The sequence below is a fragment of the Prionailurus bengalensis genome, chromosome C1, assembly GCF_016509475.1.
Source record: "Prionailurus bengalensis isolate Pbe53 chromosome C1, Fcat_Pben_1.1_paternal_pri, whole genome shotgun sequence".
NCBI lineage: Eukaryota > Metazoa > Chordata > Mammalia > Carnivora > Felidae > Prionailurus > Prionailurus bengalensis.
The window spans coordinates 53,938,605-53,964,781 of record NC_057345.1 but is presented as its reverse complement, the minus strand read 5'-3'; the positions used below and the strand labels follow the sequence as shown (position 1 = coordinate 53,964,781).

General features: G+C 39.8%; 1 protein-coding gene across 5 annotated transcripts in view; it reads right to left on the bottom strand.

Annotated features, from left to right (window-relative positions):
* Positions 1-26,177, bottom strand: part of AK4 (adenylate kinase 4) — a 75,839-nt gene that overhangs the window by 22,003 nt on the left and 27,659 nt on the right. For 4 of the 5 annotated variants that reach the window (XM_043575186.1, XM_043575190.1, XM_043575188.1 and 1 more), the window contains one exon: positions 11,250-11,369. The exons of the other annotated variant lie outside the window; for it this stretch is intronic. In XM_043575186.1, the coding sequence (XP_043431121.1) occupies positions 11,250-11,369 (120 nt within the window). The remainder of the gene's footprint in view (positions 1-11,249; positions 11,370-26,177) is intronic. 5 annotated transcript variants of the gene reach the window in all.

Below are 26,177 nucleotides of genomic sequence, written 5' to 3'. Positions count from 1 at the left end.
TGTGTATCCAAGACCTCCATATTCCACTTCTTCCAGTTTTTATTAACAGATGGTGAAAAGACTAAGACACAGCTGTGCTCCAGATGTTGGCAAACAAGAGCTTAAGCTACATCATATCACTTTGTGAGCTCCACATTTCCCACTGTGCTGAGAGCTTAGGACCTACTTCCTGCTCACTGAAATCTTCCAGGGACACTTGGAACTCTTCTATTATGTATCTTAGAGTTGTAATAAATAGTTCCTGCTCTCAAGGAGCTCATAGGTTAGTAGTAAATGATTTAAAAACCTGGACATGCTATAATCACTACTTCGGGATCCACTGATAGAAGACATACTACAGAAAATTTGGGTTTAAACCATAAGTTTGGATCTTCTAAGTGGCTTAGTTAAAAGATGAATTCCTATTAGGTAGGGATTCTTGGGGAAATCCCCAAATGGTGTTGAGGTCCTCTGGCATCAGTGCAATGATTTTTCCTGTTTAAGGATATAGATGAAACTCATAGCTTATAACCTGTGTTCTTAAACAAGTTAAAAATTATGGAGCCCTTTTGCCAGTAAAGGAATATGCATACTGCATTGAAGAAGGAGCTGTTAACTGTAAATCCTTTGCTTAAAGGCCCTTCTCTTTAAGAATTTTGTTTACCTGTTATATGGGGACCCAAGTCCCAATATAAACAAATTAAAGGAAAACTGGTCCCACTATATCTCACTTGAGACAAAAGGAACTTGTAAATGATTTCACCACAGGCCCGTATTTTTGCCCCAAATAAAAGAACAGAGGCTGAGTATGGCCCACCATGGGCTCAGCTCCCAGGTATATGGTGTACATATACATGGTAGGTGAGACCTACCATCAGGCAAGTATTTATAAGCTTTTTCTACATGTCAAACATAATTGTAGGTACAGGAAGGTATAAAATATCAACATCCAGATCAATCTGTAAGTTACATGATTATAAGGTAAGAAGAAAGAATGAAATGGGTAGACAGGATGGTCCCAGAAGGACTCGGCAAGGAGGGGATATCTGAGTAAAGATGTGAATGGAGCATCCTCATGACCATCTCAAGGCACAGTGCTGCAGGTAGAGGGCACAGGGAGTGCAAAGGCCTGGCAGCATTAGCACATACAGCACATAAACGTAAGGAAACTGTGACATCATTAGGGAATAAAAACAAAGTTTTGCCCTCCCTTGCCCTCAAGAAAAGAGGTCTGAACATAGATGAAGGCAAAAGGAAACACAAAAAACATGAAACTTTAAAATATGATAAACACAAAGAATATTCAATAATATCCACTGTAAGTGGATATATTTTCTTAAAATAGAAAAACTGAACAAAAGGACAAAAAAGATATAATACAGGAGAACTTTCCTGAAAGGAAAAGAACTGAATTGGAGATCAAAAGGACACAGTACCTATAGGAGGGAGGACAAGAAACAACACTGAGATGGTCTATTTACTTCAAGTATGAGGAAACAATTCTTCAGGAAGTCTATACAGGAAGAAAAAAAAATCATAGTCAAAAGTCACACTGGCCTCAGGGCTTTGCAGAGCAATAATCCAGGTCGGAACAAGATGAAACAGAGGCTGCAAAGTGCCGAAGGACACAGAGGTCACTCAGGAATATCACGGCCAGCTGAACCTGCTAAATGATGAGGAGACGTTCTCAAACGTGAAAACTCAGGGAAGAGGGCATCACATGAGCCCCTCTGTTAGAACGGAGGGAAGGAAGGAGGGAAAGAACAGCAGGAGGAAATTATCCAGTAAGATCCAGCTGACCACAGTAATGATGAATGGAAAAGCCGTGGTAAAAAGCAGCACAGCTTTATTCAGATATAATTCATATGCCAAACAATTCACTTGTTTCAAGTGTATAATTTGATGGTTTCTAGTCTATTCACAGAAGTAACGAGAAGAATCGTCAAAATAAAAGAAACAGAGATGTGGTACTGTGTGAGAAAACCAGGCCACAGAATTCATTTAAATCTTTTAGATGTAAGACAAAAAAAAATTGGAAATTCAGGTTACAGAAGAAAACTTATAATAGATTTTAGCAACAAAAACCATTGAAAACTGAGACGGAGGGAAGGGAAAAGAGGTGGGAGGAAGCCTAAGTACATTAATCTTCTTACTGTTCACTGAAGAAAGACAATATCTCTCTGTCTCAATTTGAAGTATGAAATAAAAAAACAAATATGTCAACTCCTAATGGCTTTCATAATCTTAAAGAGCTCTCCCAAGAATATCCTGGGTGATGAAGAAAGATTTTATCTGAAATTCAGTAATAATTCCTTCAGGTTCACTTTAGCTCTGCTATTGTTAAACTTAAGTAAAATTAAATATTTTTAAAAGTACATCAAGTATGGGAGCCACACTTACACACTTTCAGGTACCTATGTGCGTGAGGAGGGGTCTAGAATGACAGGTTCTCAACTGTTAACCCTGATTACTTCTGGCTACTGGGATTTTAGGTGACTAGCTCCTTTCCCTTATATTTTGCCATATGGCTTGAATGCTTTATAGTAATCATGTACCATTTTTATAAAGTCAGTGTCAAATGATAAAATTAAATTCTCTGCACTTTTCCCACATCTTACTCTCCTCTTAACCCTAATCAACTTGTTCACCTTCACAAAATCTGGGTTTTTCTTCCTAGCACTAGGGCAGTCATCAGAGTTTTATATTGTTTTGTTTTATATTAGTAGGTAAGGTTTAATGGAGGCTGGGGAATTTTGTTTAGTTCTACTTTCCCCAGGTGTACTTAATGAGGGATGAATATGAAGATCTTTGCTTATTAAAATGACATTTTTAAGTTTATCAGCCATTTATTAATGAAATGCTAAGTTCTAACATCTGTATCAGCATCAACATGTGGTTGTATGTATGTATATACAACATCGGTACATAATAACACGTACTATCATGTGACCACCTACTACGTTTTAGGATTCCACTAAGAGCGTCATATTTGTTAGCCAATCCTCGTGAACCTATGCCATACATACTGCTACTAATTCTATGGATGAGGAAAAAGAATCCAAGAAAGGTAAGTTTGCTTGCTCAAGACTACACAGCTAATAAATTACATAATAATATTCAGTTATAAGTCCGCGCTTTTTCCACCACATTACTGTTCTGATATAGTGCTGTGTATTTAGTAAAGGCCAAGCAATTGTTTCATTAACAAACTAGAAAAAAGGGTGCCTGAGTGGCACAGTCAGTTAAGCATCTGACTCTTGACCGTGGCTCAGGTCATGATCTCACAGTTTGTGAGTCTGAGCCCCACATTGGGCTTTTGCACTGATGGAGCAGTGCTTGGGATTCTGTCTCTCCTTCTCTCTGTCCCTCCCACACTTGTGCTCTTGCTCTCCCTCAAAATAAATAAATAAGTTTTTTTTAATTTGAAAAAAAAAAACTAGCAAAGTATGCTTTAGATGCTTTGGATAAAGCTTTGCAATGAATGTTCTCAATCCATCCAATTCCCAAGATACCTGTTTCATAAATTAGGGAAGGAGGCTCTCCTTCCATCTAAAATTAGGATTTGAAGACAGCTTCATCCTATGCCTTACTTTATAGACTTCTAATTAAGTGGCAACAGCAAAGGAGCTAAGTGTATCTTAAAGTGTATGAGACATGCCCAAATAGAGAGAAATCACAGTTTAATATCTAAAGTAGATCTAAACATGTTAAAAATTAAGTTAATTTTAAAGTGTTGGTTAAAAAGTTAAAAAATAAGTTATTCTTTCAAACTCAAAGTTTTACATTTTAAGCTTTCTAACTCATTTCTAATATTAACTTTGATGTTGGGGCACCTGGGTGACTCAGTCGGTTAAGCGTCCAACTTCTGCTCAGGTCATGATCTCACAGTTTGTGAGCTTGAGCCCCACGTCGGGCTCTGTGCTGACAGCTCGAGAGTCTGGAGCCTGCTTCGGATTCTGTGTCTCCCTCTCCCTCTGCCCCTCCCCGGCTTGTGCTCTGTCTCTCAAAAATGAATAAATGTAAAAAAAAAAAATTAGTATTGACTTTGATGTTTATTCAATGCCCTGTATTTGAATTTCATGGTGTTTAACTTTTGCCCCCACCCACTTTTCTGACCTCATATGCTCATATTTTCAGCTCTAGAATTATCCAATTACCTGTGGTTTCCAGAATACACCATGCTGTTTTGCATATAGTGATCCCTCCACCTAGAAGATTAAGCTTTTATTCTCACTTTCAAAACTTAGTTCTTGCTGTCACCTTCTCCAGGAAGCCTTCCATTTAACAGCTGCCTCCCTCATCCCTAAGATAGGGTCAGTTCCTTTCTCCTGGGTGCTACCTCTCACCTTTCACCCCCTCCACTGGGGCTCCCAAGGTCCTAGACTGCAGTTATTTATTCAGCATTTGCTCCTCCTGGACTAAGCTCAGAAAATATGCTATTCCCTCCTCAGACCAATGCCAAGCTCATCAAGACGCACCATAAAATGTATAACTCAATTTGCGTTTTGATCTCTGAACCAAGTTTTTCTAGGGTGTGTTCAAGTATCTGTATACATATGTTTTCCATATGGCCCTTAATGCTTACTTGTTAAAATCTAGTCATTCTCTGGAAACACAGAGCGAATAAACAAACTCAGAGTTGCCTGCCGTATTAAAATTGTTCCCCATCCCAAGACAGCAGTCAGATCACACAGAAGAAAAAAGCCACCAGAAATGGACATGGGAACAGGGTCTCAGGAGAGAATCCAACCAAATGAACAAGAGAAGATACCCAAGGCTTTATTTTACCATGTTTTTCAGTCCGATCCTCTGAGCTCATACAGACACCAAGGACACTGAAAGTAGGGAAGTCATAGAATAAAAACAAAGTTCTTATAGGTTAGATTTAAATCACAGAAATCATTGCCTAGGGCAGCACAAAAGCTGAGTCACCACTAGATTCTAAATGCCAAGAAGGCCAGGTCCCACCTAGTATGTTGCTCTATTGTGGTGTCTTAACAGTGCCTGGCACAGAGTTGGTGCTCAATAAATACTCAGTTGTAGGAAAAATTATGAAGACTTAGAACCGAAAGAAATTTGCACAATCGCCTGGGACCATTAACAAAGAGGCTGCACTAGCTTTAATGAAATCAATAGCTAGACATAAAGTCCGAACAGGCTCCGCTCTTTGGATAAGGTATAGCACAAGATGAGAGTGTGCTAAATTTCAAGTCAGGTGTGACCAAAATGACTTTTCATAACCTAACCCTGCTGAGTAATGGTCTTTTCCTGTGTAACTCGACCAATATTATTGTTTAGTTTCATTGATTTATTTTTTAAGTTTCATTTAAAGTATACACAGATACCATTTCTTCTTTTTGCCCATCTTCCCCTGGTGAAGTCATGTGTTCTCCCCTAGTACAATATTCAACCTGAAATTAATGACATGTCTACAAATCCTTTCATTGAAGAATATCTGAATATTTAGTAATGATGTTACAAAGTATGATCAAAAGCAGGTATAATTCCTTCTTCCAAGAAGATGATAAAAAATGTCAAGTTTGTTTTAAAAACAGAATTTTACAGATGCTCTATTCTGGAGGTGACTATTACGGCTACATGGCTATCATACGTAGTTTGGTTTCCTACCATCCACCATTTACTTGGTTACCAAGGGCTCTGAGTAAGTATGTACCTTGGAAATACTGCAGATCTGAGATCATTTAACTCTCAGGGCAAACAAACACACACAAACACTGCACACATTCAAGCAACTCTGACTTCTGGTAAAAAAAAAAAAATTCCAGAATTATCTACAGAAAGCCCTAGTTATTAGCATTCGACACTGTGCTGAACCACAAATGAAACGTACAACCACAGACTGAATGATAACTCTCATTCCAAAGGGATCTTTATTCCGATGAAAGGCTTAAATTATATTCCACTCATTATTCTAAAATTTAATATTTTTTTATGAAACCAAACTGTGACAACCAATTTTAAATATTTTGATGCCTCACCTAAAATCGTATGGTAGACAATTCTGTTAACTTCTTGTTTCCTGTAGATAAATTAGGAAGGAGTTTGAGAACTTGCAGGCTACTATTTAAATACACAGGTTGGCAGTCAAATTTAGAAATGAAAACCCCTATTACCAACACATCTCCCTACCGGCCCCACCCAGCTGCCAGCCCTATTTTTAAAAAGTGAAGAATTTATATTTGTTTTAAAGAGATGGTTACTGTTCTCTAGCTATTTCACCTAATAAGTAGTAAATACTTTCTTTATATGAAACTGGAAAAAAAAAAACATGCATGGTTTTATAACAAAATTAGAAAGCTTGCAGCACATTCCATTCTTCTAGTAGAATATTTGTCTTAAAAATTAAAGAAAACTTTTTAAAACTGTTCTCACACATTCAACTTCTAAGGACATAAAAGATAGAGAGAAAGAAAAAAGGAGAAAAGCCCCCCACAGATATACAAGTATTAACACATAAAACAGTGTTTCTTACTCAGCTGGAGAGAAAACTGCAAAGGTAAGGTAGAGCTGAACTATCTTTAGCAAGGACATAGCTGACCAAACCACACAGCACTCAGGCACCCCATCCACCAACCCCTCCTGGCCTTCCCTTGGCTGGCGTCCACTCTACTTGTTTCCACCCACCATTTGCAGATGCCTCTCTACAGACATATGGACCAAGATGATGAGTCATCTGTCATCCAGAATTCTTTTCTCGACCTTTGCACATTCAATCACCTTTAGCACACTCAACAGGCACGTCCTCCACAGAGCATGTGCCCTGTAACATAAGGAGTTTAAGGCTGAACACAGAATGAGGCATTCTTAACACTCCTCACTTTGCCAAATGGATTTATTCCAGAGCTTTAAAGGAAAATCACAACTGAAAAAGTGACCAGATGGGTCTTCAAGGAGAAAGATACAAACTAAATCAGCCATGATACTGACGCACTTCACTAAAAACAGGCCTGTGATGTAAAAGAACTTTAGTTATTCTCCCTGAGAGGAATAGTTATGGCAAAAGCAAAACACAGAAGCATTCCATAACTAAAACTGACCTTCAATTTCACGTGGCTAAATATTTTTTAAATTATTCCTGTACTTAACACTTCATGTAGTCACCAAAAAAACAAAAACAAAAAAAACATTCAGGACCTGTATACCACTTGGGACAGATAATAGCATATCTATATAGCACTTATTATATGGCAAGCATTCTTTTAAGAACATTACATATATTCACTTCATCCCTACAAACCCTTTCCTAATCCCTGTTTTCCATGAGGAATAAAATGCCCACAGAGGTAAAACAATTTGCCCAAGGTCACAGACTGTCAGCAAATGGCAGAGCTGGGATTCAAACGGGCAGTCTGGCACCTAACTGGGGTTAGTGGTTATTACACTAACCACCTTTCCAAAGGAGTTTAATATAGACAATCCTTTTTTAAAACAAAGTTTACACTAAAACTACATAAGTTTGCTTTGCAAGGTGACAAGCTTTACAATTAAAGAATTTAAACCACAGAAATTATAGTCAGGTGGTGGCAAAGTCAAAGTTTACCCATCATGGCAAACACCTACACACTGTGGAGGACTACATTTTATGAGTCAATGTGTCGCGCCTGGAGAAATTAAAGTGGCCTAGAGAAGCGCAAAGCAGGTGATGACAGTCAAGAAACAAAAAGTGCCAACCTCCGCGAGCAATAAAAGCCAGGAGGCACCTGGCTGGCTCAGTCAGTAGAACATGTGGACTCTATATCTCAAGTTGTGAATTGGAGCCCCACGTTGGGTACAGAGATTACTTGAAAAATTAAAATCCCTAAAAAAGAAAAGAAAACTCCAGGGGTGCCTGGGTGGCTCAGCTGGTTAAGTGAGTTTGGCTCCTGATCTCAGCTCAGGTCTTGATCCCCCACTCTTCTTGAATCCAAGCCCTGTATGAAGACAAAAGAGAGAAGAGACGAGACAAGACGAGACCAGACGAGACGAGGAGACGAGACCAGACGAGAAGAGAGAAAAGAAAAGAAAAGAAAAGAAAAGAAAAGAAAAGAAAAGAAAAGAAAAGAAAAGAAAAGAAAAGAAAAGAAAAGAAAAGAAAAGAAAAAGAAAACAAAACAAAAGAGAAAAAAAAAAGAAAGGCAAGGTAAGGGAAGGAAGGAAGGAAGGAAGGAAGGAAGGAAGGGAGGGAGGGAAGAAAAAAAAGAAAACCACAGGGCTGTAGTAGCTAACCTCACTCATAACTCCTGTCAATTTTTCCCCTTCAATCCATTCTCTCCTGGATGGTGCCTCTTTTCCATCCTACCACCATTGCCCAAATTCAGGCTTTCAACATCCCATGGTCCAAAGATTACAACAGTCTTGTATTTGGCTTCTAGCCTCCACCTCGCCCCTGCCCCACCACCTACTCTCTCCTCTGCTAACAGAACAGTCTTTCTGAGACACAAATCTGATCATGTTATGGCCCTAATTAACTTTTCAATGGTCCCGGGAGCAAACAATTTCTGGTTCCACCATCTTTGTACTGAATCAAACACCATCCACTCCAGGATTTCCCCTGCCTGCCTCTGCTTGCAGGCCCAGGAAAATACTAAGCTATGTCATCCTTTTCTTACCTAGTTCACATCCCTTCTGCAGAGAACATCTGCCTTCCAACCCCCATTCATCAACCTGCGGAACCTCTATTTATCTCTTTTTCCATAACATTGTTCCAGTACCTCCTCTCACTACCAGAACATAATTTTCTTCTCTGTGTCTACGGGGTACCACATATATATGCTTGTATTCTGCTATCAGTAACTATTTTACTGATTCCCTTACTGTGATAGGGACAGTGTCTTAGCATCTTATCAACAGCACCTAGTAATTTCTAACACACAAGAGGAGCTTTATTTGTTATTGCCCAATGAATAAGAGGATGCCTTTTGTAGGCCATTATAGCTTTTCTCTCAGCAAAAGTTTTAAATTCAATCCACCAGTTCCCTCTAGTCCCATGAGAACAGAGTTCCAAATTTTTAAATCCAAACTCTAGAAAGACATGATCTACTTTATAGTCAACTGTTCAGAAAACCTACAAAGTGAGGAATATATGTTAAATAGTAGTTCACAATGAATGCTCCACAGAACAAACCCTGTAGGTTCTTGGTGAGTGTTGGGAATGAGGTGGGGGATTCTAAAATCAAATAAATTCAGAAAATGCCTCATGATGTCTCCTTCTGTGAAGAGTTAAATTGCATGATATTAAAGTTTCAATGAAGTCCTAAAGTAAAGAAAACGTGTTTAACTTTGGCACTTACTACCTTTGAGCAGTTAGCTAAAGCCTACTTTGCCTCAGTCTTCTAATCTATTAAATGGGAATAACAGTATCTACTTCTTATGGTATTGTAGGGATTGAATGAAAAAATATCAGGTGTTCCAAACAATGCTTGCACACAATAAGTACTCAATAAATGTTAGCAACTTTTAATATTTAACTTGACACATCTGCTTTCTTGTCTAGCAATTACTAACACTGCACACTACACACTTTGAGAAACACTGATAGACAATAAAGACCGCACCATACTAGTCATTTTGGAGACTCACGGTTCCAGACTTTAGGAGAAATATAGCCAATCTCATAGTTTAAATGTAGGCAATTCATCTGGCTTCTCTGTGGCTGGCAAACATCAAGGTTTCAACTGTCACAACTTCCTGAAGCTTCAGTTTCACAAAATTAATATGGGGTTGAGTGCCTTGTGTGAACTAAAAACCGCTCTGCAATGGAAACAAGTTCCTCATAGAGAAATCTCATTCTCTGCCATTCTGTGGTCCTAGAAAGTAGCATGCTCATCAAGTTTCTATTTTTATTGTACCCAGGAATCTTGCTATTCAAGAATAAGAAATAATCCACCCAGTCCATTGTTTTTCTTAAAATTTAAAGTAGAAGATTCTGAATTTCAGCTTCATGGAGAATTGTGTAATATGTTGTGTGTAAGCATCTGCAGGCATTTCCTAGGAGAAATATCATAGTTGTCATCAAGGGGCCCATTTGCCTAAAAAGTTTAGGAACCTCTAATAGAGGTCTTAAATAAGGTCCAGGTTTTACTTAAATACATACTTAAAAAAAAAAAATCAAACAGTATCAAAGACTGTATCAGTCTTTTTAATATCCTTTCAAAAAGAGCTTATGCATGTATTTCTACATGGAGAGAGTAATAAATACCACAGCATCCTTCCATGTTTACATAAATAATAGTATATGATATAGACTCTACTGCAGCTAGCTGTTTTCACTCGGCAGTGCATCTTAGAGATCTATCCATGCCAACACATACGTACACATCATTCGGTTAACAGACATACTAATTTTTAAGGCATCCCTATGATAGATACTTAGGTTGTTATCAGTGTCTTGCTAGTTACAAATAATGATGAGAACAGACAACCTTGACAACCTTTGTTTAGGAAGAAATCCAGCAGGGAACTGCTGAGTCAGGAAATACAAAGAATGCTGGGGTGCCTGGACAACTCAGTCAGTTACGTGTCCAAATCTTGGTCTCGGCTCAGGTCATGATCTCACAGTTCCTGAGACTGAGCCCTGCGTTGGGCTCTGTGCTGACAGCTTAGAGCCTGCTTGGGATTCTCTCTCTCTCTCTCTCTCTCTCTCTCTCTCTCTCTCTCTCCCTCTCTCTCTCTCTCCCTCTCTCCCTCTCTCCCTCTCTCTCTCTCTCTCCCTCCTGCTCTCCCCCATGCTCTCACATGTACATGCTCTCTCTTTCCCTTTCAAAATAAATAAAAATAATCTTAAAAAAAAAGTATAAAGATGGCTAAACTGTCCTCCAATGGTTGCCTGTTTTATACTCTCAATAATATTTATTTCCTTTACACTCAATAAAAGATCTTCAGATTTTCTGTCTTTGTTAACCTGACAGATGAAAAATGGTAACTCATGGTGTTAATTTGTGTGGCCTATTATGAATGAAAGAACCTCTGATTGAAGATGCGTCATACCTATGACAACTTAGTCATGGAAACAATGAGCATCATCGAAACTAACAGTAAAGGGAATTCAGTAAAGGTTTGCTTCAAGTCAATGGCTCTAGGGATGGTAGTCTGGAGACAGAAATGAAAAGGCTTTATCACAGTGAGTTTCTATCATTTTGCCAAATTGGAATATGCCTAAATAAATGACTGAAAGCTTGGAAGAAAAAGTATTTTGCAATGGGTCAGAAATTAAGGGAGTGTGCACAACCAACTAGTCACAGACATCCAGCTTACCCACAGGTTCAACTCACCATCTAGTAGCCAGTGCTGGCCGCGCCTATTCTCCAACTCCGACATCATTAGGCGTGTGATCACATGATCTGGAACCAAAAGACCTTTCTCTATGTACTGCTTTGCCATATCACCAACTTCTATTAAAAAAACAGGAAAAAGAGACACTCAAAAAAGCTTCAAAAAAAGAAAAGCTTACAAACTCCTTTTGCCTTCTCTTCCATTCCTCCCTATTGGTATGAGGGGAAAGTTATAGGTAGATGTTTTGGGGGTAATTTTTAGAATACTGGTTTCAACAATGGTAGCCTTGTCTCCCAAAGAATTATAAAAGCAGCTTTTGAAGATAAATAAGATATACACAAACAGAAATAAAAGAGTATTTCTATAAATTAGAAGAGAAGATAAAAGTAAGAAACAAAAGTTGGGAGTCCAGAGGAAGGGGTGGTTCGTGAAAGGCCAGGACAGAAGTCCTGGAACTTCCCAGAGGTGAGAGCTGCGAAGTGGACACTGAGCCCCCCAACGCTTTACGACAGCCAGGAAATGTGATCAACTATATGGTTCATGGGATGCAGAAGGCTGAAAGAAGCTGAGGAGCACAACCATTCCTTAGAGACCAAAGGAAAACATTTCCACTGGTCTTAGAAAGAATGCTGGATAATACAAACAAAAACTTCTCTTCATGAACCTCAGTATAAGTAGATGGCACCTTGCTGATACAGTTGTAGAAGCAACTCAGTGTTATTAGAATGCCAACTTTATCAAAAGATGTGAATTTATTTTTATTATTATTTTTTTGAATTTACATCCAAGTTAGTTAACATATATAAAAGGATGTGAATTTTTCAAAAAAAAATTTTTTTCAGAGAAAAAATGTTTCTATCTTATTTTAAAATAATTTCTTATATGTGGAAATTGTGGGTTAGGTTCAGTGGAACAAATTATCAGTTTAAATCTGTTAAGTTTCTAGGAACGGATTTTTTTTTAAACCAAGATGAAGTCCTCTACTCTTCAGAGAACTGATAATAAACCATTAAGAACCACGTTTTTGACAGGCCAATTATGTTCTTTTTTTTTATTTATTTATTCTAACTTTATTGTTTTTATTCAGTTGGTTGCATTCACAATGGTTATTAAATAGGACCCTATTTTATGCCTTTATAATAAATATTAATTTACATTTCAAGTGACTGATACAATTTCAACCACCAGTGCCCCCAAGAAGATATTCACTGCACTGTTATCTAGCATATTGCCTATATTTGATGTTGACTTTAAGAAAGGCCAATTATGTTCTTATAAAAACATAAAGCAGAATTATGTTACTGCAAAAAAGCTCAAGAATCACTTTGTCCCTACCTTCACCCTGAATTCAAGGTAGAACCTTCCTTCCCCAAACTGAGTCAAAACTCCTAACTCCAACTCTGAAATATGCACTGTCAAGAGATTCATATCACTCTGATTACTACTACTGGCTCAAACTATTGGCTCTGATTGCTACTACTACAAGCTCAAAGTTAGATCCAATGATGCTGATTCAGTAACATGCTGCAAAGAACAGCAAAAGACAACCACTTTGGCAAATGTGGCTAAACATGCATATGAACAAAAACAGATTCATTACAAAGTATTTATTAACTCTATACTAGGTAACAGGTAATAATGCACAAAGGGAGCAGTGAATAAAAGTTGCAGCTTACCTACCAATGTTTAAGCAGTGTTATTTTCATGAAGAGCAACAATATTAATCACTAATAAAGTAACATACTATGTTAACATATTAAGAAACATATTATACCAGGCACTGTGCTTTAACCACTTTGTATGTGTTATTTCATTTAATCCTCATAAGATCCTCACCTTCAGACAGGAAGTAATACCCATATTTATGACAGCTTTACTAAGATACAATTCACACACCATTAACATTCACTACTTTAAAGTGTACAACTCAGTAATTTTTTAAAAATTTTTTTTTCAACGTTTATTTATTTTTGGGACAGAGAGAGACAGAGCATGAACGGGGGAGGGGCAGAGAGAGAGGGAGACACAGAATCGGAAACAGGCTCCAGGCTCTGAGCCATCAGCCCAGAGCCCGACGCGGGGCTCGAACTCACGGACCGTGAGATCGTGACCCGGCTGAAGTCGGACGCTTAACCGACTGCGCCACCCAGGCGCCCCCAACTCAGTAATTTTTAATACATTCTCAATGCTGTGCAGCCATCACCACTACCTAATTTCAGAACATTTTTATCACTTCAGAAAGAAACGCTGTACCCATTAGCAATCGCTCCCCATTCCCTCCTCCCTCTGTCTAGCCCCTGGCAACTATGGATCTACTTTCTGTCTTTACAGATTTGCCTATCGTGCACATTTCATATAAATGGAATCATACAATATGTGGTATTTTGTGTCTGGTTTCTTTCATTTAGCATAATGTTTTCAAGTAGTACTTCATCCATTTTCATGGTTGATCATTCACTGTATGGGTATACCATATTTTGTTTATATACATCAGTTAATACGCATTTGCATTGTTTCTACTTTTTGGCTAATATGAGTAACACTACAAGGAATGTTCACGTACAGGTTTTTGGGTGGACATATGCTTTCTGTTCTCTTGGTAATACCTGTATACTATGTATGTTTTATATCAGGAAAATCACTGTTGGATGGTATGCTTGGAGTAACTGACGAGATTGGTGCTGTCCTACTCTGCAATGGTCAGGCCAACCGCAGAGCCCTGTTCTTTTTTTTTTTTAATGCCAGCTTCCTTTTTATTTTTTTTAATATGAAATTTACTGTCAAATTGGTTTCCATACAATACCCTGTGCCAGAGCCCTGTTCTTAGTCCCATCTGCCAAACATTAAGACAGATTTAAACAAACAAAAAAAAATATATATATATAGACATCTTCCACGATAACAGACCAAGATGTGAATTGTCTCCAAATATCCCATGAGGAGACAGTGAAAGCATAGGAAACATTTTATTTGGAAAAGAGAAGACCCAGAGAAGGGCATGAAAACAATTTGCCCATATCCTGATACTTGACACATGGAAAGGGCATTAGCTTACTTAATCCCCAGGGCTTACAATTAGGACTCGTTATGGGAATTACAAATGGATAGAGAAAAAATGGCCTAAGGAATGTCTGAATGGAGATTCAAAGACTGCCTAAGACGGGATATTATAGAGAGATTCGGAAAACTGGTTGGGGATTGGGCCACTTAATATTTAAGGTCCTTTTGGGTGAGGATTTATGGTATTGGGATACTTCTGGACTCAGGAGTTTAATGCAGAACAGTAGCCAAATGATGCCCCTGAGGCCTTTAAATACTTGCTAGATGGTGCAATATGTACCCCCTCTAATACCTCAAACTTATCATGGCCAAAATCATACTTTCCCCTCCCACATGCTCTTGCCCTGGTATTTACAACATTACTCTCCTCAGACGTCATGTAAGAGTAAACACCAGTTGTCTTGATTTTCTTGACTTCCCCCATTCTTTATATCTAATTGAACATGAAGTTCCTGCCATTACATTTCCACAGCGTCTGTCATATCCAAGCCAAATGATCAAAACATAAAAGTGCAACAGTAACTGTTGTGAAGATGGCTGCAGAGCAAGCGATGACACTGTGAGGAAAGAAATCACAACCATGGCCCCGGATGGCCCTGGTGGTTAAGCGGAGGCCACAGATTAGTAAAAAGCAGAGCTAAAAGAATGAAGCAATGGAGGTGCCTGCGTGGCTCAGTCGGTTAAGTGCTGGCTTAGGCCCGGGTCATGATCTTGCGGTTCGTGAGTCCCAGCCCCGCATCAGGCTCTATGCTGACAGCTCAGAGCCTGGAGCCTGCTTCGAATCCTCTGCCTCCCTCTCTCTCTGCTCTCCACCACTCGTGCTCTGTCTCTCTCTCTCTCTCTCAAAAATAAAATATACATTAAAAAAAATTTTAAATATATTTGGGGCGCCTGGGTGGCTCAGTCAGTTAAGCATCTGCCTCTTGATTTCAGCTCAGGTCATGATCTCACAGTTCATCAGTTCAAGCCCCATGTCGGGCTCTGCGCTGCCAGTACAGAGTCTGCTTGGGGTCCGATCTCTCTCCCTCTCTCTGTTCCTCCCCTGCTCTCTCTCTCTCTCAAAATATATAAACTTAAAAAAAAAAAAAATGAAGCAATGAGTTATACTCCAAGACCACTGCACAAATCTTTACATAGTGAAAAAGAGACAACTGGCCAAAGAATCACACTGATAAAGAATCTCTGAGATAAGATCAAAGTGGGTCCTTTACTCATAGCAATCTGTGACCTGCCACAAAATCAACATATTGCTTCTGGGGTCTTCTGCACACTAGTCAACCAAACGAGTCATTACATTACTTGAACAGCCAATTCTCAATTCTTAGCTTACTTCGCTTCTCAGTAGCATCTGAGATGGCTCCTTTGCATAAATGATAGGAAAGTGAACCTTTGAAAATGCAAGCCAACTGCAATCCTCCAGGACCTTTCCATCTCACTCAGAGTATAAGCCAAAGCCCTCACCTTGGTTTACAAGGCCCTGTGTAATCAGGCCCTCCTTCCCTGAAGCCATCTCCTACTTCCTCTCCATTGTCCACTCTACTCCAGCCACACCAGCTTCCCTGTAGTTTTCTGACAATCACATTCATGTGCTCACTTTAGGAACTTTTCATTTGTTGCTCCCTCTGTCAAGAACACTCTCTCCCCAAGAATTTCACATGGATCAAGCCCCCACTTCACTCAGATCTCTGATAAGTCTTACCTCAAACAGGCCTTCCACCCCATCTAAATAGCACAAGGACAGACACACATCCCTATCACCCTCTAGTCTCTTATCTTGCTTTGCATTGTCTTCTACAACCCCAGATCTTACATATTATATATTGATCTATTTATCAATTCACTTTTTACCTCCCCCAACAAGAATATTATTAATTCATTCAGAAAAACTGAGGTACTTTGTTCAATGCCATACCCTCAGTACTTAGAAGATAGCTTGGCATGTATGAGATACCTCCATAACAATTTGTTGCATGAATGAATGAATGAATTGTTGCATGAATGAATGAATGAATTGTTGCCATGTGCCAACTTTTTCAAGGGAGATATGAGACAAAGTATGATCAGTACTAGTTGAGATGGCCATGTCAGGTTTCACAGCTCAGTCTTATTTCATCAGTATTTTAAACCATGTATATGGCACAAAAACAGACACATAGACCAATGGAATAGAATAGAAACCCCAGAACTAGACCCACAAACGTATGGCCAACTCATCTTTGACAAAGCAGGAAAGAACATCCAATGGAAAAAAGCCTCTTTAACAAATGGTGCTGGGAGAACTGGACAGCAACATGCAGAAGGTTGAAACTAGACCACTTTCTCACACCATTCACAAAAATAAACTCAAAATGGATAAAGGACCTAAATGTGAGACAGGAAACCATCAAAACCTTAGAGGAGAAAGCAGGAAAAGACCTCTCTGACCTCAGCCGTAGCAATCTCTTACTCGACACATCCCCAAAGGCAAGGGAATTAAAAGCAAAAGTGAATTACTGGGACCTTATGAAGATAAAAAGCTTCTGCACAGCAAAGGAAACAACCAACAAAACTAAAAGGCAACCAACGGAATGGGAAAAGATATTCGCAAATGACATATCGGACAAAGGGCTAGTACCCAAAATCTATAAAGAGCTCACCAAACTCCACACCCGAAAAACAAATAACCCAGTGAAGAAATGGGCAGAAAACATGAATAGACACTTCTCTCAAGAAGACATCCGGATGGCCAACAGGCACATGAAAAGATGTTCAGCGTCGCTCCTTATCAGGGAAATACAAATCAAAACCACACTCAGGTATCACCTCACACCAGTCAGAGTGGCCAAAATGAACAAATCAGGAGACTATAGATGCTGGAGAGGATGTGGAGAAACGGGAACCCTCTTGCACTGTTGGTGGGAATGCAAATTGGTGCAGCCGCTCTGGAAAGCAGTGTGGAGGTTCCTCAGAAAATTAAAAATAGACCTACCCTATGACCCAGCAATAGCACTGCTAGGAATTTATCCAAGGGATACAGGAGTACTGATGCATAGGGCCACTTGTACCCCAATGTTCATAGCAGCACTCTCAACAATAGCCAAATTATGGAAAGGGCCTAAATGTCCATCAACTGATGAATGGATAAAGAAATTGTGGTTTATATACACAATGGAATATTACGTGGCAATGAGAAAAAATGAAATATGGCCTTTTGTAGCAACGTGGATGGAACTGGAGAGTGTGATGCTAAGTGAAATAAGCCATACAGAGAAAGACAGATACCATATGGTTTCACTCTTATGTGGATCCTGAGAAACTTAACAGGAACCCATGGGGGAGGGGAAGGAAAAAAAAAAAAAGAGGTTAGAATGGGAGAGAGCCAAAGCATAAGAGACTGTTAAAAACTGAGAACAAACTGAGGGTTGATGGGGGGTGGGAGGGAGGAGAGGGTGGGTGATGGGTATTGAGGAGGGCACCTTTTGGGATGAGCACTGGGTGCTGTATGGAAACCAATTTGTCAATAAATTTCATAAAAAAAAAAATAAACCATGTACAGCGATGAACAAGGTCGAATAGGGAAAATGAGGAGAAAGAAACACCATGAGCCAATAATGCCACCAAGCAGGGGGCTGCTTGGCATACCTGGAGGAACTTCAAGTACAGAGAAAAGCATCATGAGAGATGCAGCTAGACAGGTGGGAAAGATTTTTTTTTTAACATGTAGTTTTAGAAATGCCATTCCCACAGCCAAGACCAGCATTTACAGGGCCCAGTGCAAATGAAAATATGGAGATTTCCTGTTCAAAAATTAGAAATCTCTAAATGGCAACAGCAAAGCATTAAACTAAGTGCAAATCCTTGTGTGAGTACACAGGTCACGTGCCCACCACACTGTGACCTCTAGATTGGGTTGGTGTGGTAAAAGCCAAAGAGCCTGTGACAATAATCCAAGCAGGAGACAATAGACTGCACTAAAGCAGAAGTAACCTTAGAAGACATTCTGCCCCTTGAGAGAATACCTTTGACACATGGAGACTGAAGGCACCCCATAAAGGACTGCTTTTTGCTACCTCTATTCTTCTCAGGACCTGCACCCCTGCCTTACACATGCCTTATTATGTCCTGCTTGTAAAGGTCAAGGACTTAATTATTTCTTTGAAGTCTTCCAGCACAATAGATAACACCTAAGGAGTGATTAGGTGGGGTTGTCATGAAGGTTTTCCAAGACCACTGACTCTACATACCTTGACAGCAAGACTCCTGGGCATAAGTGACTTATGAAGGACACCTGAGCACTCCCAGCTCTGACCGGTTCCTGGATGCCTGAGGACAGGGACACAAGACCACCATCCTCAACTAAAAGCCCAGACCCCAAGTGTGAGAAATAAGCCCACTGCCCCAATCAAATGAGGGATGTGAAGACTGGAGCACAGAGAAGCTAGGCTTTGATCAACATGTTTTGCAAGAGCTGGTGTCTGGTTACAGCAGGCATTTATCTCCTAGAGCGAAGTCCCTTCCCTAATTCCTCACTGGCTGAGTACTACAGAGGTTACAGTCTTACCCAGAAGTCACTGATACCCATGTGAGGCTGAAAAGTAGTCTGACTGGAACAAATGGACATCTCTTGAGGTGATGCAGAGACTTGAGTTCTTTGGCACATACTCATTGCAAAGCCCGCAAAAAATAAGCCCACCAAATGGAGAAGGGAAGAAGAACCAGGAAGTGAGGTGTCTACGGGTTTGGGGACTCCATTGTGCAGTGGGGAAGGGGTTCATACATATTTCCAATAGATTGTAAACCTATTGTTAACTAGACAGCACAGCTTTTATTTGGTATTTTTGAAAATGAATCATCTCACTTCTCACACCAAGCAAAGATGAGACTCATTCTGCTTTTCCTTTCCGAATCTCCCAGAAGCTCCGTCTGTATCTGCTCTCTCTGTATCTTCAATAAACTCTGCTCTCACTTCCTACCAGCTTGCATTTGATTTCTATCCTGCGCGAAGCCAACCAAGGACCCTCTTGGTCACTCCTGCAGGATCCCCTCTGGATCCTCAGGCCCAGCCTGCCTACAGCACCTTGAGTTAACCCAACATAGACTGTGCAATTCCAAGTTTAAAATAACCCTGTGGAAGACTTCCAGAATCATTTTAATCTAATTTACTAAGTAAGAGAAAGATCTAAGTTCAACATACTTTCCCAACTACTGGCAGTCTTGGATCTTCTCTGGAGCAGGACAGACAACACATCCATCTAATCTGATACAAAATCAAACTTCTACCCCCCCACACCTCAATCCCCACCCAAATGAAAACCTGGAAAGTTTAAAAGCCAGAACAAAACAGACAGTGTATCTGCATCTGAATGAAGATCTCACTACAACAACAAATGGAGATAAGATGTTGATAAAGACAGAGGCCCATTCAGAAAACCGGGACCTTCATCTGCCTTTGTCAGCTTGCTTGAAAGTAGTATCATTAAATAGATAACACACATACCAGCTCCAATTTGTCAAGTAGTATTCCAAAGAAAGGCTGTGGACACACAGTCTTACGCAGCTTCTGAATCCTCAGTGTATATATAGATGCGCATATGTGCACATGTGCGCACACATGAGTAAGTCATAAACCACCAGGAAGTTTTCAAAAATAAACAATAAATTTAGAGTGCCAAAAACAGGCCAACAGTTCTGCATTTTTTAAGCTTCATAACAACCAAAAAGAAAATCCATCATGTGTTTAGAAGACTGAACAGAACACGAGTGATTAAGACCACATTTGAAAAAACTTTCCTCAGAAAGGAAAAGAGAAAGTGTCAGATTACAAAATGGTAATATATTACAAAATTATGTGAGTATATCTATAGATATATATTACCATTTTCAATGTTAAATACATTATAAAAAATCAACATTCCACCTATTTTACAATATAAATATTATGGCAATGCAGCTTAACCTATTTCATTCAATTGCTAAATGTAAATTAAAATAAGATAAAATCTTAGTAACCTTGAAAAATATATATTTTCCATTCCCAACTAGATCAGGTAATATACAAATTGTCAGAATTTAAGACTACCTATTAAGTTGTGTATTTAAGAAATACCAAACTTAAAATTTTAAGATAATATGCAACTTAAGACTACCTGTTAACTTGGTCATCTGTCTAAAATTTATACTTCCAAGATACAGAAAAGGTATTTTTATTGGCCTCATTTCTTTCACATTAAAATTGACCACTTTCAGGGGTGCTTGGGTGGCTCAGTCCGTTAAATGGCTCTTGATTTCAGCTAAGGTCATGATGATAGGGTTCCTGAATTCAGGCCCCACATGGGGCTCTGTGCTGTGAGCACAGAACCACAGCACAGAGCCTGCTTTGAATTCTCTGTCTCCCTCTTTCTGCCCCTCCCTGGCACACGCTTGCGCTCTCTCTCTAAAATAAATAAACATTTAAAAAAATTAAAATTTACCACTGTCACATTAACAGAGTGACACAGATTATTGTACTCAGGGCGGTAAATATAACAAAACATTGTCAGCTGCTCAATGGGGAGGATGTTAGATTTATAATGAATTGTCTTAAGACTGGTTAATAAGAAAATATTTTTTTCTAAATAACTAGGAGAGCCAATTAAGCAAATGACATTTCTTTAGAAAATCCATGAGAACACACACATGCATATTTAGGTAGTACAAAATCCATTCAACAGGACCTTAAATACTCAGGACAGCCAGCTTAAACATTCCAGAGACTGAATGACCTCCAAACAGAAATCAACTCAACATGGGAAAAACAGATAGTGTCATGAAACAGGAAGTAAATGGTTCCCTATTCAGGGAGGGGACAACTGGAGAACATGGTATGGTGGGTTTTGTAGTTTAAATACTCTGTGAGGGCGCCTGGGTGGCTCAGCTGGTTGAGTGTCAGAGTTCAGCTCAGGTTCACGGTTTCGAGACCCACATTGGGCTTTGCACTGACAGTGTGGAGCCTGCTTCAGATTCTCTTTTCCTCCTCTCTCTCTCTGCCCCTCCCCTGTTTGTGCTCTCTCTCTCTCAAAAATAAGCATTAAAAATAAATACATAAATACATAATACATACTTTCTGAACCCACTAAATATTCTTTCAGCTGATACTGATTAAGCATCTACCCTGCGGCAGACTGTACCAACCTGATATTTGAGCTTAGAGCTTAGAACCTAAACACTGGAATTGGGTGCTAACCCACTGAAAATTTTAAACAGCCAAATTTTACAGAATTTCATTCTGTCGGGCAGAAAAACTAAATAACAGTTATCACAATTAAGTTATACGGGCTCTTACTTGCTAGTACAGTTCCATATAAATATATTGTGAAATAGTAATAGGTTATTGGTCACACACTAAATGAATTTGGTCAAACCAAATGCCAGCTCATTCACCTTTGACCAGTAAGGAGTTATCCCTGAAATACCAGTCCAGAGTTGCAGAAAACCAACCAGACTCCCTTAGTTCTTAACAATGGAGACAAAAATATTTGTTTTAACAAAGGCAAGGATTAGAACTTCAAGATAATCAACTTACAGGATCAAACCTCAATTACTATTAACACTTTAAGCAAAAGCAAATGAGGTCTTTTTATTTCATTTGAATATCTGTCGTACCTCTTATCTCAATGACCAACCTGGAAAGTGCCAACATCAGGACAACAATGTCAAGTGTGTTTGGTGCCACAGGCCTCTAATCAGCTATGCAATGACCCCACCAGTATCCTGTAAGAAGCTTCCCATTTTACCCCATGTCCACCCAGGTGACTCCAATCACGGACAACCACACGTGAAGGTTCTCGTCTCCCGGAACATACCACTTACCAACCAAAATTTTTTGTGCATCTACTACAGGCCAGGTACCATGCAAGGCACTACAGACACAGATATAGGAATGACCTCAAGGAGCTTATTAATTAGGAGAGAAGTGGAACAGACTCATGAACAAATAATTACTTGTTAATAAGTATGTGCCCTGAGGGCACCTGGGTGGCTCTGTTGGTTAAGCCTCTGACTTTGGCTCAGGTCACAATCAAGGTTTGTGAGTTCGAGCCCCACACTAGGCTCTGCGCTGACAGTGCACAGCCTGCTTGGGATTCTCTCTCTCTCTGCCCCTTTCCCACTTGCATACATGCTCGTACTCTCAAAAACAACAACAACAATGTATGCCCTAGTGTGCATGTAAGGAACTTGGAAACAGCCACTTTGTCCTTAGAGGAAGAAAAAGTTGAATAGATTGAAAAACAAACCACAAACAACTCTCTTGGATCCATAAGAGAGGGGAGGACACGGGGCAAACTACTGCCCCCAAGATTAGAGGGACAGACAGGCAAATAAAGGAGTCACATCTTACCTGAGCAGAGACTCACGAATGGAAAGCACCTCAGGAACCAGTGCTAGGTAGGAAATCCTAAATTGTAATTGAGGAATTGCTAGAAGCATAGACAAAAACTCCAGGGGACATAGTCATTGGAGGGGGGCGGGGGGGGGGGGCACAATATTATGAGAGTACCTCCAGGAGATTGACCAGGTTCCCATAGTAATAAATACTGGAGATGGGGTCCCTAGGTGGCTCAGTCGGTTAAACATCTGACTTCAGCTCAGGTCAGGATCTCGTGGTTTGTGGGTTTGAGTCCCGTGTCGGGCTCTGTGCTGACAACTCAATGCCTGGAGCCTGCTTCAGATTCTGTGTTTCCTTCGCTCTCTGCCCCTCCCCCACTCGTTCTCTCTCTCTCTCTCTCTCTCTCTCTCTCTCTCTCTCAAAAATGAATAAACGTTAAAAAAATTTTTTTAATACTGGAGAAAAATCTCCTTAAGCTTCCACAGTGGGAGCTGGAAAGGAACTATTCTGAAATAGAGCGCTTTGTTCTTAGCAATCCATGACACATGTGCAGATGAAAGGAAGAAGTTTAACCAAAGGACTCTGCATTTAACCTCAAGTTTAACCTTGGAAAATAAACAGCATCAAAGAGAGGGCTCATAATTAGGCTACTGAAATTCTAAATGTCACTTTGCCTCTGGTATAAATCTCAAACTGATTTTATTTCCCCTTTAAGGCTAGGCTTTGATCAAAAGATAGGATTTAATAATCAGTAGCTTCCTCCTAACACTATTTTCCCCCACATCCCACAACCTCATGCCATTGTTTTCCACCCTGCAGCCAGAATGGACCAACTTGTACCTCTGATTATGTTGAGTCTCTACTTAAAATGAATCAGCTCTACTGCCCATTCAGTGGCTTCTAAGTCCCTCTAAGATCTGGCCCACACCTACCCTCAAGCAGCCTGTTAGCTTTTCTCCCTTCACTCACATGCTCCACCCCAGCCCATCTCTACCGTCCAGCCCCAGGTCTGTCTTCTCTCTTCAGCTTCCCCAAACTGAGGTTAGGTCCCCTCTATATACTCCATGGCATCCTGTCCTCCAGCTCTGTAGCATTCATCACATTTGTATTTCTCATGCCAGTCTGTACCACCATACAGTATGGAATCTGTCTGGTACACCAACCACTGTCTCTGCAGCACCTTTTCAAAACAGACATTCAATGTGCACTTGAGGGGCACCTGGGTGGCTCAGTCACTTAAGCATCTGACTCTTGGATTTCAGCTCAGGTCATGACATTGAACCCCACCCCATGCTGGGCTCTTTGCGCTCTCTCACAAAATAAATATATAAAGATTTTAAACAATATATGCACTTGAAAATTGATTGGTCCTTCCAACTCCATTCATTCCCTAGAGGACCAGAGCTAACTAAACTTTTGTAACAGAGGTAGCTACTCATGACATAACAATCAGATCTGAGTACAAATACTTCAGCTACTTATCTGCACTCGAAATTTAAGAATTTACATTGGAACAGATCTTTCCCAGTTAGGACTTCCACATTCAGTTCAGTTGCAAAGAGATATCAAAAACTAGATGGAAGTTGTCCTAAGTTCACTGATCTTGCAATTATAATTCGGCCATTCACTTAAAAGTATTTACTAAGCAACTAGACTCTGTGCCATGCTATAGCATATTTCCCTACATGACAGGCAAACAATGGAACATCAGAAGTAATCTCTCATATGCTTCTGATGGCTTGGCCAGGCATCAAACAGTTGACAACTTGGCCTATTTCAAAACAAAATCAAGCTCTAAGAATGATCTCCTATCTTTTACCGACACAACCAGAAAGAAAAATAAACAAGGTTTAATTTTATGTTTTCTTGCCCAAATAATCTGCCCATTTTTATAAAAGTCTAAAACCCACAAAATTAAACTTGCGTGTTCCTCGAAGTACTGCTGAGGGATACATGCATACATGGCAAAAATATATGATAAATGGGACGCCTGGGTGGCTCAGTCGATTGAGTGCCTGATTCTTGGTCTCAGCTCAAGTCACGATCTCACCGCTCATGATTTTGAGCCCCACACTGGGCTCTGCGCTGACAGTGCCTAGCCTGCTTGGGATTCTGTCTCTCCCTCTCTCCAAAATAAATAAATAAAAACTATATATTATATTTTCATGGTAAAGCAAGAGAATAATAATTGTAAGATGCAAGATAGCAGTTGTGAGTAATGGAGAAAGGGCATATGGGAGGCTTCTATGGTACTGGTAATGTTCTATCCCTTAGGTTGAGTCGTAGATAAACAACTGTTATCCTTTGAAACATATACACACTACATACCCTATTTTGTTCTGGTTGCCTATAAAGTGAGGGCAAACTGGAAACAGAAGACAGAGCAGGACAAATGTCCACATAGCAGCAAATTCCCAAGATGCCTGGCTAATCACCAGAAACAGATAACTACTCAATGTTCTTTTCATTGTTCAAGCTAGAAAATGCTGAGTGAAAGGCCCCTGTAAAAGAGCTTGATTTCTTCATAATGCTACCTAAAGTCAGTAGAAACCATTGCCTGCCTCCAGTATCATCCCTTCTCCAAAACTTTTGTCACTGAGAATGCCAACACATACACACACACACACACACACACACACACACACACACTCCCTATATAAGGCATGGTCAGATACGAACTGTAGTATTGTGATCCTGCAAACCACAAGTTCCTTATCTCCCCTACTTGGTAGAATATTTTGGCACTAGAGTAGTTATAAAAGGAAGAAAATCTTCATTCCATAAACTGTTTATCACTGATATCACTTTGATAAATCTCTTTCAGTAAGAAAATAAACTTTACAAAAAAAATTTGTGAACAGATATGAAAGTCCTGGGGCACTTGGGTGGCTCAGTCGGTTAAGTCTCTGATCCCCGATTTCAGCTCAGGTCATGATCTAGTGGTTTGTGAGATCAAACCCTGAGTCAGGCTCTACACTGACAGCATGGGATTCTCTCTCTCTCTCTCTCTCTCTCTCTCTCTCTCTCTCTCTCTCACTGCCCCTCCTCTGCTTGTGCTGTCTTTCTCTCTCTCTTTCTCCAAATAAATAAACTTAAAAAAAAAGATATCAAAGAGCTTTAGATAAACCATGGAAGAAATTCCTAAATATAAGGCATTTTGGCACTAATTCAAATGACTCATTTCAGATGTCTGGTATCCACCCTTCAATTGGCCTTGCTCACAGCCAGGCTTTCTTTTCCTTCACAACAAAAAGACATGATTTTTAATTACTCCCTGACACTTGCTTTTGGTAACTATGAGGAAAAGTCTGAACCTAATATAATGGCCAAGAGTATACATTTTTGAGCCAGACTGCCTAGGTTCAAATCCTGGCACTGCCACTTAAAGGCTAGAAGACTCCAGTCACGTTGTATGTCTCTGCTCCACACCCCATGCAGGTCACAGTCTGCACAAACATATTGTGTCTACCTTTCACTCTTCTTGTTAAGTGGGGTTGTTTACAAATCCTCCATACAAGACTGT